Below are 16,431 nucleotides of genomic sequence, written 5' to 3'. Positions count from 1 at the left end.
GCTAAAAAGAAAGAAAATAAATTATTGGTTGCATATAGTGACTTCATTAAGTATCAAAAAATAATACACATTTCAGAAACTGATCAATTATATTTGTACATGGCTGTTTTTTTTAATTACATTTTTGCACACTTTTGTGGAATTGGTTATCAACATTTATCACAAGACTCTACTTTCATTTCATTATGCATATGCCTGTAAAATAAAGTACATAATTTGCTCTTTAACTTGATCTCCTTACCACTCACTGTTATTACCTATAAACCTCTTTCAACTATGTACTCTATATTTTGAACTTTCAGTGTTGTTAGATTAAGGAGATATCCAAGGAATGCAAATGTATTACCATAGCAATTTCTTTATCAACTTGCAGTTAAGTAAATAGCAAATGCTTAACAAAGGCCTATACCTTTAATGTGTTTTATTCACAAGTCAAATGTACATTGTAACCCCTCTGATCACAGTTGTCCCTTATTTTATTCCTCTCATCCTTTAAAACACTTATAATTTAACATTTCACACAATGTGTATCTTCTCACTAAATATTTCTAGTGATGATAATTGATAACCCCCCCCCTTTGTATTGTATTGCAAGTGAACATCCCTGAGTCCTGAATCTTTGTATCTGCTCGCTGATCGATTACTCCGGTCTGGCCAATGCCGTCAGTTCACAAACATTTGCTTGCAGTTGCTAGAGAAAAGGGACATGTTAGAGGCTGGCAGGGCCGCTGAACCGCACGTCTAGACGGGGTAACGGACACCCTTTCAGAGATGGGCTGCATCGCCCTAAGAGGAAGGAGACGAATTTGAACTGTGTAGCTACGACCTGGGCTCGGTGTGGTGTTTGTGGACGCTTATATGCAGGAGTTATTTAATGTTTAAAATGTGGGAGATGGTGGCGTTACCGAGAGCGAGCTCTCCCTTCCTGTCGTCTAGGACAAGATGGCAGCAATGCAGGCGAACTGTTCATGGTATGGATTTATAAGTCCATAACATGTTCAGAGAAGCCCTGGATTATACTTATAGTGACTCTATGTGAAGGTAAGTTGTTGGGTAAAGGCTGTCAATGGTGATATTTGTGCGAGTTAACCTTTGAAATGTTAGTTTAAATGTGACGTAATACAAACTCATAACTTAGCTACAAAGTTAGCTAGCGAGCTTTTGACAGTATAAGGTTTCAGCTGTAGCTTCGTACGTAGCTAGCTATGTTGGCACTTTGAGTAATGAATTTACCAGTGGTGATTTTATTTTTGATATCCTGCCAAACAGCAGCAGCTATGACGTTGGTGGTAATTATTACCGTGAATGAACTGGACACTCTCCAGTGTTCTTTTCACGAGGACCCATCGATGTCTTTTCAACATGTTGCTTTTATCATGAGCTAACCTATATAAACTAACATAGTCGATTCTGCCAGTATTACCTACCATAAATGGACCGAGTGACTGAACTTGTGAGTGATGTATTATTACTTCATATATGTTCGATAACACCTGGCTTCCTTAGTGGCACTGACAGCGGCTTTCCGGCTAAATTCTGGTAAGTGCTGTAAAGTGTCTAATATTTTGTCCACTAGTTGGGGTCTCAATGATTAAGTTATTGCTGTGCACCACCACATGCATTGTCAGTCCAACACAGTTATAAAAGGGACTCCATTAAAAAATATATAAATTTAAAGTAACTTATAATAGTAGTCTCTTTCCTTACCTCACACTACTCAGCTTAGCAAATATAAACACACAGCGAAAGACACAGGGTATAAGCTTCCAAAGTCGGAACCAACGTAATCTAAACATGGCTGCAATAAGTTACTTTGGTTTTTTTATTTGAAATTTTTTTATTTCATGTTGAAGAGTAGATATAAGCTTAGTTAAGGTCTAGAAGAATGGGGTTTGGAAATTACCACCACCCACCAGCAAAGCAGAAGTAGCCTACGTAATTGTAGGTTATATAGTCTAAAGTACCTGCTATTTATATGACTGGGAACCAAGTTATTGGTCCCACTAAAACCCATTTTGTTTGGAAAATGAGAACCTGAAAGAGAAATCCAGCTTTCCATGGTGGACACATTTTGTAGACTAAATAGTTATGTACTTTCCCTGTCTGCATGTGTGTCCTGTATGACTGTCTTTGCCCATCACTAAGGTGAAGCAAAATGTGGGTGTATGCTTTGTTTTCCTAAGCTGAAACATTCCAGTGGTACACCAGACACTGAATGGAAGTTTTGGCTGGTTTGGCTTATGCAGCAGTCATGGCAGCTTGATTTGGTCCAAAAAGTATAATGCATTATAGCTGCTCTTTTTTTAGTTGCAGTTCCTGTTACTGGCCTACTGCTTTTATTGTTTTAAAATCTATAAACATTTTTTTGATTGCCTGGAACACTGGTATAATACAGATAGTACCACAGTGATTGTTGTGAGTAGAGATGGTGTTCAAGTTTGACAACCTACTATGTGTGAAATAGAAGTGAAGCTGGCCCCGGTTATTTGTGAATACTGTGAACCTTTTGAGACAGCACCATGAGTACAGTGCAGTACTGTGCTGCTCTGTGTGATTCCCCTTTGCATAGACACTCCTGTCTGCTGTGTGTGTGTGTGTGTGTGTGTGTGTGTGTGTGTGTGTGTGTGTGTGTGTGTGTGTGTGTGTGTGTCACATTTCTCAGTTTATCAGTAGCAAGGCCACAGAAGTAAGGTTGTGGGTGATAATGATACCAGTAAAGCCCTAAGAAAGTCCGCACAGAGAGATTAGTAAATAAATGTTTAAACAGTGTTTTCCCCTACAATAATTGTTATTAGTGGGTAATGCTGGTTGTTAACTGAGCGGCGTAGGCACAGGGACTTGGGAATGTGTTGTCATGTGATGTCACGCTATGCAGATTTGCTATACTTGGGGCAGCTGGTTATCTGTATTGCATCGTGGCCAACTTAAAGACTGGTTTCGGAGTGATGTCATCTTGAGGTGTGTGTACAGACACGAGGCAGTCAACAAAACAGAATGATTCCAGAGTTTATGGGGAGAGCACCATGACAAGACAGTGTTGTGCGGTAACTTGCATGAATCACAAAAGTGATGGGTGGAAAATTTTCCTGGGAAGTAAACATCTGTTCCAGCACACAGCATCCACCAATCTTATCAGAGCCCGAGGTTTTAATGACATGATAGATGCCATAGTCCAGAAACTAGTGAGTACAAAAAAAATGTGTATTTTAGGTAAAACAGCTCACTCCTTTGCTCATAGCTGTTTTAATGGGAAATGCAAGTTTGTGTGGCACTATGATCAATGCTTTGCTGATCGATATAAGTGCTTGTTTAGGGGTGTAGTATTTCAGTGTGTGTGACTTTGTGACAGCTATGACAGCTTTGATTACTTTGTTTATTTTTTTACCTCTCTAAACTCACAGACACAAACGATCAGTGATTCTCACTTTCGAAGTCTCTTTTCATGTTTTTCTGTGGCTCATAGAAATAGTACTAGTGATGAAGAGGCCTCTGTCTTCTTAATCTGTGCCCTTTATGCTTTCGAAATTTTAATTTACATTTACAACCTCTACTAATAGGCGATGGGTCAGTGCTTTGTGTATATCGAATAAAGAGTGCTACATAATGATATACATGTGCCTACACATTGAGCTGAGTTATTCATGTATAAAACGTCTCCATTATTGAGCAGGGGTATAAATTGTAATTTCAGACACACAAATGCTCATATTCTGTGCCAAGTGTAATCATATAGTGAAGCAAACTACCTGGTACTCTTGTGGTGCTTGTGAGCAACATTCCCTATCCCTTCAGCTTAATATTCAACTGTACAGTATATTGCTTGTGTACAGGAGTTAATCCAACAAGGACAAGATTTCTAAATGATAGTCATAAGTTCACAGTTGAAATACCCCATGGTCACATGCTTTAGAAAATAGAGGGCTTTTTTATCTAATGGGCATAAGATCATGTTCACGAGACACAAGCAAAGCACCTCAGTGAGGTTGTGGAACTGTGAGTAAAGACAGCAACCCCTGCTTTAGGCTCAAGGGCAAACAACAGCAGGAAGCAATTAAGTAAGCAAAGTGAAAATTAGTTTTGGAAAAAAACACTATAGTTGCGCATCTACCCAGACCCCGTACCTACAACACATATGACCTAGTTCAGTTGAGGCATACTGGCCCTTTTCAGACCTGGCATTAATGTGTCTCGGGTGATCCAATCACAAGTGGACAGCTTTAAGCACGTTGGTTAACACCTGGCATTAGAATGCATCTCCACGTGTCTCTAGTGACCACTTGTGACCGGATCTCACTTCCCTGTTCTATATGCAAGTAAATATGTATACGTACCAATTTGATGGGTCCGTTGACGACGCATTTGAGAGAGAGAGAGACAGACAGGCAGTGGGGAACAGAGGGGTTGAGCCAAGCATTGCACAGCGCACAGCTCTACGATGTAATAAGTTTTCAGCCATTTGAAATAATATTTTCAGTTCATTGTGAAAGTAGTCTAAAGAGTGGACAACAGACTTACTAAACTAAGTGTTTTATGCATTTGCAAATTGCACTAGTTCTCTCCAAGAAAAGCAGTGTGTTTTTTATCATTGTGGTACCATTGTAACAGTATGCTCAGCTAATCAAAATTTTAAATTCAATATTTAATCAATAAGCAATGTCGATCCATTTTTTCCCATCTTGCATTATTCCAGAGTCATAACTAAACCTTGACTGAGAGACAAGATATTCATTGTCTTGTTTTAAAACGATGTGCGCCATAAGAAGTGGTCCTCACAGAGGTTGCTGCTGGAAAGTGCGAGTTTCATCTGGTGCACACGCATATAAATACATGTTATCTTTTTCAGGCACCAAGTCACAAAACTTACTCCTGGAAGTTGCTTTTAAGCAAAACCCTCACACTAAGAGATGCAGTGCTGAGCTCGGTTAGTGAGACAGACAGACTACAGAGATGCACATCAACTTATCAGTTACTGTTACTTGCTGACATCAGACTTGGAAACGAGAGAACACAAGTTTACCTGATTGCTGTTCCTGCAACTCACTCTCATGGTGTTTTTTTTTTTTTCTCTGTTGGTGACCACTTCATTCTTTCATCCAAGTTGTAAACATTGACACCCTCTTTGACATAAGGGCACAGGTTGTGCCCTTGTGTAATTTGCAGAGCCCTACTCAACTTGCAAAATGAGCATAAAGGACCACCTGGCTCTGAAATAAATGCCAGCATTGATAAAAGAAATTGATAATCATGGGGGCATGCGATTCCAATGGTTCAGACAATTTCGAACCGGTTCTCCAGCTGTGTTGAGCTAAATAGCTACGGTTATTTCTGTCCAGTACTAATGCTCTGAAAATACTGACATGGCCATACACTCGTCCTTTCTCCCTGTAGACATTACTGCTGAGTGGTGCTCAGCATTTTTTTAATTTTTTTTTTCTTAATCCGCTATGAGATTTGTTTTCATGCAAAAAGAAAACATAACTACAAGTATTAGGCTTAAATTGTGTATCATGGTTTCCCAGCACAGTGCTCACTGCTCATTGACTGTATTGAGCTAACACTAACGTTAGCTGTCTAATGTAGAATGCTGTGGGTTTTTAGCTGGCAGTCGTTTCTTGCACAGATCTCCCAAGTAGCGACAAAATAAGTCATGATGTGTTGTATTGCTAAGCTCAACGCAGCTTGCTCCATGGCTAGCTAGCCACAAGTACCCCAGCAAAGAGTCTCATAATAAGGCTAACGATAGACTGCTATATGAGATGAAACCCTCGATATGAGTAAAGTCTACACTGTACACACTACACTGTACTACACTACACTGTATGTGGAGCAGATTTACAGTAGTTCTGAACTTTAATTTAGCTTTGACATACCACATTGGTGATATATTGGGATTCCACGTCCACTCCATTCTTAAAGAAAAACACTGTCTTTTCATAAACAAATTGCTGAATACAAAAGGGTCAACATCTGTGGCATGCCGCGGACAGAAACACACTGTCAGAGCGTCCACATGAAAATGTATATAGGGGCGTGCAGGGGAAATAATAAATGGATAGATGGATAAATAAATAATGAATACATTTAAATGGGAAAATAAATAAATAGTGGAATTAATACAAATATGGTAAATAAATACAGAAGCAAATTAAAACAGAAATATAAATATCACATTAAAAATAAATACAGGTATCAAGTAATTAAATGTGACAAACTGACATTTTATTACTTGATACCTGTATTTATTTTTAATGTGATTTTTGTCCCTTTTTAATTGCATATTTATTTATTCGAGTAATTTATTTGTTTTTGATTTTGGCAGTTTCAGTCCTCCATATTGAATATGGGGTGGGAACATTACTTAATTTTGTGTTTGTTTTTCACCACAACATGCTTTGACCGTCACCACCTGTTTGTCTACTCGCCTATTACTATTATTTCTCTGTCTAGAGGCTTTTTTGGTTCATCAGTCAGTCCCATTTGTTCATTGTAGACAGGTGTCTAGTGTTTATTTTCTTCTCAATTTAATTTTGAGTATGCCAGGGTCAAAAGTTCAACTGTGAGCAATTACTTAGCAGCTCAAGGTTGCTGGAAAGGTTCTACAGCTTTGAAGGATGTAATGCGATGCCACACGTGGAGCCTCATGGCCAACCAAGGAAGTATCTGGCTCCATATGATGATAATAATAGCAGCAGCTGCCCTTCTTTTTGCTTTGAAACAACAATAGCTGTCTACTTCATATTCTTGTGTCAGACTGATACATACCATTTATTTAGTGATTGCATTTGTGTGGTCAGGGATATTAATTGATGTCAAAGTTTAGTTATGTGCTACATTGAATTTTGGTGTTGTATTTTGCTAAGGTGTTATTCATATCTAGACATCTTGATGTTCAGTTTTTCATGTTCATTTGGTGAGAGTGTTTGTGAGAGTGGTCCAAGTTCAGGCTCTCTCAGTCTGGGGACTCTGAAACCAGACAGCATGCTCTCTATCTCCAGACCAGACAATTAACATTTCCATTCCCCAGGCAGACAAAACTCTCAGTACAGACATAGTATTTCATGTATAAGTCATTTGCTAAATCACAAAAAGTCTCACTTACTTAGCATTTATTCAACTTCATTCATGTTTTCTTCTCTATCAGCTATCCCCATTATACTTGAAAAAAAAACACTATTCTTAGGCCTCCATATGGTGTGGCTATAGTCCTGGCATGAAGTTCTATTGTTGATTGCATTGTTCCCATTCACATGGGAAGGCCACTGTAGAGTAAGAAGGGAGAAAAAGCCACATGTGATTGATAATTGTCAACGTGTTTTGGAATGAGGTGGAAGAGGAAATGATTGTCCTTAGAAGCAACAGACCTTACATGTCACCCCCCTATCCTCTTTGTGAACTATCAGATTAAATAACAAAAATCTGTTACCTGCCTAATAAACTATTTTTAGAATCAAACACAAATGCAGTATGTGGAAATGGCCAGCAAGTTGGATTCAAAAACAGTTAAAACCAATTCTAAACAAAATATCATAGGAAATTCTCAAACCACTCCTGCAGCATGATTGACCTCTCTAGTGTTGACTCACATGTTCCAAACACTCGTCTTTTCTTCACAACGACAAATATACTATAAACTTGTGTCGTGCAGTTGCCTCCTTAACTCTATGAAGTGCAGATGGAAGAAGTGTATTTAGTAGTTTATCTGCTAAGTAAAGTTGTTTGAAACACATTAGCTTTTGGACCAAAACAGCAAAAATGATGCTCTCTGCCTCTGAGCCTTATTTTTGAAACTCCCATTTAGTGTGTCAAAATCAGAATTCTCAAATTCTAGACATAAGTTCTGTAATGAATAATAGAGGCCTGGGCAGGGGTCTAAATTACAGGCAGCACATCATAAATGTAGGTGTGTTAGCTACTGCCCCAATAACAATTAAGCAAATCCCAATACACAATGGGAGAGAGGTGTGCTACTGTCTGTTTTAGCACCACATAAAGACAGACAAAGACTGGCCAAATACTCGCTCAAATACCTGTGGGTAATTTAGAGTCTCCAATTCATCCAGCCTGCATGTTTTTGGACTGTGGGGTATGCCCATGCTGGCACAGGAAGAGCATGAAGACTCCAGATAGAAAATCCCCAGCCACCTGCCATGACCATGAAAATGTGTAACTTACCTTTAAAAATACTTTTGTGCTGTATGTAGTATATCATTTTTGTTTGAGACTGTAGTAGACCTTCAGACTGGACAGCCAGGACACTTATTTGTAGGTGTGCCAGTGTGGCCAATTTTAATTTCCCAATGGAGCACTTCCAATTTTGTTTTTATTCACGACCAAAAGGGCTACCCTTTTGAGCCGTTCTTGGGATAATTTGATAAATTGTCTCTAACAGAGAAGATGGTAAATGGTGCCACCAAACAGTAACACAGGGTGTGATTGTGCAGAGAGCTGTCCAGGGAATTAGTTGACCTTATCTTGCTGCTCAGAATAGAGTCAAAGGGGTGGCTCACAGCATTAGTGTTATCACAACACAAGTGTGTTTTCCATCATGGATATTTATTTTAGGAGACTCTGCAGGGGCATTAACAGCCCAAACCTGACTCACTTGTGTGTCCTTTTAGATGGACTTTTAGAAACTGATCTTTGTAATGAATTGGAGAACAGGCATTAAAAGTGATGATAGTACTAGTAAGCCCAGCTTGTTTATACATGGCAAACAGACCACCACTTAAGATTTGCCAAATTTGGTTTTCATATAAGTAAACATGGTTCTTCAAATGCACTGTTGATTAAAGTATTGAAACTTTTGGGGACAAGCTGCTTGTGTCTCAGTCAATGTGCCCCAGAATGAAAATAAGTCATAGGCTCCAGTATGGCATGCAGACAGTGTGTCATAAGGTCACTGCGAATTTTGAATATGGCTTGTAAAGATGATCAGGATCATCACTTAATTTTCCGTTGCATCTAATTGAGTTAATGTAATACATGTCTCCATGTGCATGAATTGCTTTATCCACCCTCAAACACACACACAATGGGGGAAGAGGGAAGAATAAACCATGTCTTAGGTAATTGGACACGTGGGGCTGATGATGCTTTGTGACTTTATTTTTCTCTCTTTGTCTGTCTCTTCATCCTCTCTCCCTCTCCATTGGTTGCCTAGAGACCTGCAGTAGGATGCAAGGAAAAAGCAGGAAAAGGTCAGGCAAACCTTTGAGAAGTTAGTCATCAACTGTGTGGAGGTGTTGGTGGGATTGCAGAGGATAGCGAAGGTGTTCTCAAGCACTTCACTACAACATTTGACAGATGTTGGGGTGATGGATGTTGGTGGGGCAGTACTAGCTATCATGTCATCAAGTAGGAGGAGAAGGAGTAATTAAAACAACATAACGGGATTGATGATGTCAGTTGTTTTGGACTCATAGTAACATAAACTTACCCTTGACCTTAGTAAATAAAGACAGGAAAACAATATGGGAGATCTGGACTGTCCTTTGGTTTTTGGTTGATGATGTAACAACTACATTTTTGTATTGCACAATATGTTGTTTAACATCTAAGTATGAGTGTTGTTTATAACCCTGTCCACAGTTCTTAACATAGTTTTTTTTTTTTAAGTTTTTTTTAATGGCACCATTCTTTGTAACATGCTAAAATGGCTCAAGTTGTTGCTGAGGATCCAAACTAATGACCTATTGGTTTATTGTCTTTATCTGCAGGTATGGCCTCACAAGTCTTGGTCTACCCACCACACATTTATCAAACCCAGACAAGTGCCTTTAGCAGTGTGAAGAAACTCAAAGTTGAGCCCAGCAGCTGTGTGTACCATGAGAGGGCACACCCGCGGACTTATCTGAACAGCAGAACCCTTGGCATTGTGCACCCAACGAAACAAGCCCACTCGTTTGTGAACCGAGACTTCGCAGTGGGCGTGAAAGTGCGTGGAGGACAAGAGTACCCGGTGCAGACGGTGGTGGTGCGTGGCGTACAGAGACAACAGCCCGGAAGAAGAGGAGGAGGAGGAGGAGGAGGAGGAGGAGGAGGAGGAGGAGGACGACGACGAGGACGAGGACTAGGAGGACCAGGCCCAGCCGCGGCCCAGCAGCGGCCGGACGCAGGGGTTGTCCACACGCAGGGCAAGGAGCAGCAGCAGACAGACACAGCAAGTGGGGGCAGCAGTGGAGCAACAGGGGCAGGAGGAGGGGGAAGGGGAGAGGGCTGCAGTGGAGGAGGTGAGGGGGGCGGAGAGGAGGAGGGTGACAGAGAAGAGAACTGTGGAGGTTTGAACTCAGCTGACAGCTCTCAGCGATGTGGGCTGAAACGTAAAAGTGAGGAGCTGGATAATCGAGGGAGCACCATGCAGATTGTGGAGGAACTGTCAATGTTGCCTGCCATGTTGCAAACGACGAATGTGGGGAACGCAGCCGTGACTGCACCTGCGGCCGTGGGGGCTGGAGGGGGCCCCTCCAAACAGGGTGCAGGGCCTGGGGGTGTAGGTGCAACAGGAGGGACAGGAGGAGGGGATGGGGACTATCAGGTAGTACAGCATGAAGTCCTGGTTTCCATGAAGAATACTTATGAAGTGCTGGATTTCTTGGGGCGTGGCACATTCGGCCAGGTTGTAAAGTGCTGGAAAAGGGGCACAGGTGAGGTAGTGGCAGTTAAGATCCTGAAGAACCACCCTTCATATGCACGGCAGGGTCAAATTGAAGTCAGCATCCTTGCTCGTCTTAGTGGGGAGAATGCAGATGAGCACAACCTGGTGCGAGCCTTTGAATGCTTCCAGCACCGCAGCCACACCTGTCTGGTGTTTGAGATGCTTGAGCAGAATCTGTACGATTTCCTGAAGCAGAATAAGTTCAGTCCCCTGCCTCTAAAAGTGATCAGACCTGTGCTACAGCAGGTAGCTACAGCTCTGAAAAAGCTGAAGAGCATGGGTCTGATTCATGCAGACCTCAAGCCGGAGAACATAATGCTGGTGGACCCAGTGAGGCAACCCTACAGGGTGAAGGTGATAGACTTTGGCTCCGCCAGTCATGTGTCCAAAGCAGTGTGCTCCACTTACCTCCAGTCTCGGTACTATAGGTGAGTACAAAAAAAATTCTGTCAATTTTTAACAAGGTGGGTTTGAGTTCATGTAACACTTATACCAAGGCTTTTGGGAGAGCTCACTTTTTCCCTTTTTCATAGGGGCAAATACAGCATTTATAAAGCACTTGATTAGGGTTGCAACAGTATGAGATTTTAGAGGTATGATAACCATCTCAGAAAATATCATAGTTTTATCGTATATGCTATTTTACAATTGATAATTAGATTATGATAAGGATGCATTGATATAAAAGCAAGATTTTACTGTTGTAGTTGGTTGAGGTTGAGCTCTTTTGAACCTTTTTTGTATCCAGCTGAAGCTAATGATTATTTTCATCATGGGTTAATCTGCTGATTATTTTCTTCATTAATTCTGAAAACAGTGAGAAATGTCATCACAAGTGCTCTAAACGATTCTCAAAATAGTTGCCAATTACAGCAGGTGTGCGACAGTTCAGCCAGACTGATCCTGTCTGTACCTTTAAGTCGCACACGCACTCAAATATGTCCACTGAGCTGGGTAGATTTGTGTGTTTCTTTATGGGGTCAGATTGGGGTCAGTGTGTGTCTATTAGAAAGTCAGAGGTTACCTAATGGACAGACAATACAGATGTAGCTAGGAGCTGGAAAATAATTTCTGATAGTACATTTTATAATCAACATTTAAACGTTCAGTACGGAGGGAATAAAGTTAAAAATGGGACTAGGGATGTTGCGATACAGTGGTATTGCCAATAACTGTGATTATTTATATATATATATATATATATATATAAAAATTTTAAATTGATATCGTGTTAATAAGTGATGCCAGATGTGAGGCCTTGTAGTTAATTTGGTTGTATGCTGTAATTGTTTGGATGATATCATATCATAGATATATATTATCTAATAATAATCTAGATAATATATGATATTATCTTTTGGCCATGATAATTGTGTAGTCAAAATCTGTTATCATGACAGGCCCAAACAGGACACACATTTTGATCTGTATGGAGGGATGGTGTTGATGGGTGAACATGTTTGATTTATTTCATCCTTGTTAGCCACTTTGCGTCCATGTTTTTTGCAACCTCAATATCTGTCCTGGAGGACAACCCTGCGTATGTTTTTGGGATATCCAAAGTTATCCCACACTGCGGATTTTTAATTTATTTTTTAGGGAATGGAGATAGGTGATATCAGTCTCACTTCTCTCTGCCATTTTCTCTGCTGTATAAGTGTGTTTCTCATCAGTCGCTGAGTCTGACAGGTAGTTGAGGAGGAAAGGAGATGTGAAAGTGCAGGTCAGATTCTGTGTTACAGAATGCAGATTCTTTTTTTTTTTTTTTTTCAATACAGGTAATAAGTGAATGTACATGGTATGATAGCAATCAGTTTTCATACTATGGCATACCATGAAACCGGTGCACTGCTGCAACCTGAATACATTATCCTGAAGATTTAGCTTTTAATTATCATTATTCCTATTCATAAGAATATGAATAATAAGAAACAGATGAGAAGTAACCTCTACTGCTTGCTGTGTTGTTCACAACCACAGAGGCGTGGAATGCCGAGGGGAGAGAGAGAGATGTTTATTTCATGATCCATGATGAAGATATAGAAAAATAGAAATGCGTTGCAAAAATAGCATGTTGTCAATATTTTAGAGTTACCCCCAAAATTTCACACATCATGTTTTCAGGGTAGCCCATGTCTTATTAAGAGGAGCCAAGCTCCCTGCAGACCACCACAGTCAGGTTTAAAAAATGTCCTTCCTCTAGCAAAACAAGGAAATGTCTCCCATACTGCACAACATCCTGCCTATTTAGGACCTACATACCACAGACTCTGAAAAAATGTGACCCTGCAGTATTTACTAGCTGGGTGCACACTCACTGTTCATGTCCTGGCTGCCTGGGAAAGAAAATTGTGTTCTGCAAGACTTAAATAAATTTCTGGTATTATTTGTATTCTGGGACGAAGCTGATTAGGAATTGAAAGCATTTACAGAAAGTATGATAGAAAAAATGGACAGGCAAATATTTGGAGACTGACACTAATGCATAGTGTGAGCAGTTAGATTAAGTCAACCTAATGTTTATGTTAGAAGGACACCTTTGTTTCTGATGGTCTTGGATGTGCACTAGGAAAACCGACAGGATAAATTACCTTTGGCAATTTGTTAGGAGTGCTCTGGTTTGATCAGAAAAACAGGCCTGAAATGGTATCAGCTGTTGTGTAAGAGGCAAGAGTGACCCAGTTCACTGTTTGGTTTGTGCCTTTCCTTAGTTTACATAGAGGGTTTGAGATGAAGAAAAGATATAAAGTAAGCCATTTTACATGAATACTCTCCTCAGATGATAATAATTTCTATAAGGGTTTGTATATTCATGCATGTATGTTTCATAAAGAGTTAATTGTTTTGCCATAGTAAGTGGGTGTGGATATTTGCATAATTGGTACAAACCTGGGAAATGTAGAGCCGTTCTATTTCCTTACTATTACTTTTTGATCAAGTGATATTGCCCCAGCTTTCTAGTTAAACCAAAAGTTTTGATCTCATCATGAAAATATATGCTCGGTGCACAAGTGGCATGACTAACAGTTGATGAATAATTTGATTTCAAACCTTGGCAGCTGGTGTACATGCACTCGAGCTAGTGATTCAACCATTATAACTGACTCACTAGTTACTTATCATTATGTCTTCCTTGGACCTTTCCCTAAGCACAAGGAATGAACTGTTACAGTCAATATTTGTACAGCATACATGGAATCAGGAGTCCTGTCATTGTGCTGGCATGTGATCACACCATGCCACAGCTAAAGTTTGCCATGTTGAGCTAATGGAAAAATGATACATATTCAACCAAATAGAGCAGTGGTCAAACACACCCTGTCTACACAGGCTCCAGTTCAGCCTTTCATCTGATGTAACAGATATGCTTCCCTTTTAGTCGGTGCACCTGTTTACACTGGCCCTGTAATGCTGTCATTCTTCACTCATGCTTTGCTTTCACTTTATGTACATATCTGTGACCAAGCGTTTCTATTTTCTGTTTCAAGTATATGTTTTCACATGCAAATAGATGAAAATGCATGAAACTGCGATCTCTGGAAACTGATCTGGAATTAGAATGTAAAGAAAATATAAAATAATATATAAAATATATACAGTTTTTGCATTATTGAGAGTGCACTACATCATACGCATGTGTTTGGGGTGGCAGTATGTGTAGCTAAAGTTAAACCTCAACAGTTGTCACAGTAGGAATGGGGATAAATATTTTAAAAGCTAACTGCAAAGTGACTAAATTAATAATACAAATACAGACAAAATACTAGTAAACATTGTTACGATGCAGCACACAGTGGACCCCTCAAACATTATTAACTAATTAAAATTTAACCTAAACAGATGCAATGCCTAACAATAAATATACAGACTGGTCAGATCGGATAGACTTTTGGCAAGGAAGACAAGTGTGTTTACTTTGTGAAATTTTAGGGCCTCTTGGTTTGAAGAAATATGGCTACTGGTAACACTAAAAACATGCTGTGATTCACTGTGGTGGCACAGATCCATGCTAGCAAGCAACATTTGCCTTAAGAGGCAAGCAGCCTTTGTTCTCTCTACTGTGCCAGTGGATCTGTCTCTGTGATGACATCCTATTATAGGTAGCATGTCATCTCTGCAGAAGCTTGATACTTTGGAGCGATTGATGTAGTTTGTGTTTTTACTCTGACAGATGATGCAATGGGACTTTTTGTGTTTTGTTTGTCAGTCTGCTGATGCCCTTGTGCCATCTTGCTTCTTCTGGTAAATTTCCCCTCCTCCACTCATACAAACTCTTACCTCAGTCTCCCACATGGCACGTGTCTGGCCCTAAAGTCATTATCAAATTTATATGAAATTTGATGTGATCGTCTTGATATAAGAAATCCAGAAAAACACAACTGTACATCAGCTTCAAAGTTTAATATCGTATATCTGTAATATCAACCTCCTATTCATTGACACTTCCTTCAGAAATGTCAGCGAGAGGACAAGGGAGAAAAACTTTCAGTACTCTCACCTCAGACTGTAAGTAAAATTGCAACTGGTTAGAGTGGTTCTAACAAGGAGAGATCTTACCATTCTAGTTTTGGCAGAGGTTGGTTTGTGTCCCTGATTTTGCTGTGTCACACTGATAATGTTGGTATTATGTGCTCAATTTCTACAGCATTGAGGCAAATGAAAAAGGGTCTTGGCATATGAATTAAAATTACACCATTTAGATTAAGACTTGGGCATTTAATGAAAATGTAATGGAGGAATTGACTTATCACTGCAATTTGTGTTAACCCTAAACTACACTTCTACACTTTCCCTGTCCTAAGCAAACACTAATTCTGATGTATTAATGTTATTAGCTGTCAGCACTACAGTTGCCACTACATTACTATTGCTGTTACTGCTGCTACTATCACTATTATCAATATTGCTATCATTGTATGTTCTTGTTCTTTTCCTTTATGCTCTCTCTCCCTCTCCCCCTCTCCCTCCCCAACCGGTCGAGGCAGATGGCTGCCCACCCTAAGTCCAGTTCTGCTCGAGGTTTCTGCCTCTTAAAAGGATGTTTTTCCTTGCCACTTTCACCTAGTGCTTGCTCTTGGTGTGAATTGTTGGGTCTCTGTAAATAATATTATAAAGAGAAGGTCTAGACCTGCTCTATTTGGGAAGTGCCTTGAAATAACGTATGTTGTGAATTGGCGCTATACAAAAAAAAAATTGACGTGTGTTGATTTTGTTTTCTGATCTGTTGGTTATAGCTTGGTACAGTATGCCAGGAATATCTGACCAAGTGGAGATGTAGTCTGATCATGAGATTAATTGATTTCTGAGGCCAGGGAGAATGGGGCAAGATTTATTCAGGTCAGTGCTATCTGTTTCAGTGAAAAGCATTTACATGGCATTTGAATAATTCTCACTGCCTGCACACTATGCCAGTGAAGCAGTATGGTTTGCAGGGAATTCAAATACTTTCAATGAAAATAGATGTAAATAGATGATATCTGTTTCTATTTGCATTTACTGTAGATTTGTTCACAACAAAAGTGAGAAGACAACACTTGCTTTGACCCACACCTTGGCCATAGTTTTATGGAAATGGTGGTAAAAGTACTTGACTATGACATTTAATTATTGTACTCCCTTTTCATCCCACACATTCATCAAGCTTTTTTGTGAACATTGTTGTATTGTTGTAAATGCCCTTTGTTTCAGGAAGTTGCTCAAAATAGAACTGTCGTACTTTGCTGTACTTCATAGGGGGAGGAAGTGAACAGTGCTGCTTCAACTCTGTTTGTCAGCTC

General features: G+C 39.8%; 1 protein-coding gene across 2 annotated transcripts in view; it reads left to right on the top strand.

Moving 5' to 3' along the window:
* The first annotated feature begins 700 nt into the window (after nt 1-700).
* Nucleotides 701-16,431, top strand: part of hipk3b (homeodomain interacting protein kinase 3b) — a 41,569-nt gene continuing 25,838 nt past the window's right edge. For both annotated transcript variants that reach the window (XM_087170775.1, XM_087170776.1), the window contains exons 1-2: nt 701-1,041; nt 9,717-11,082. In XM_087170775.1, the coding sequence (XP_087026901.1) occupies nt 969-1,041; nt 9,717-11,082 (1,439 nt within the window). In that variant the 5' untranslated portion in view covers nt 701-968. The remainder of the gene's footprint in view (nt 1,042-9,716; nt 11,083-16,431) is intronic.

This window comes from Seriola lalandi, unplaced genomic scaffold (genome assembly GCF_002814215.2).
Source record: "Seriola lalandi dorsalis isolate HSWRI2012SDOR001 ecotype SW California unplaced genomic scaffold, Sedor1 jcf7180002054959, whole genome shotgun sequence".
Taxonomy (NCBI): domain Eukaryota; kingdom Metazoa; phylum Chordata; class Actinopteri; order Carangiformes; family Carangidae; genus Seriola; species Seriola lalandi.
Note: the sequence above shows the minus strand (reverse complement) of the source record. Positions and strands in the feature narration are given on the sequence as shown.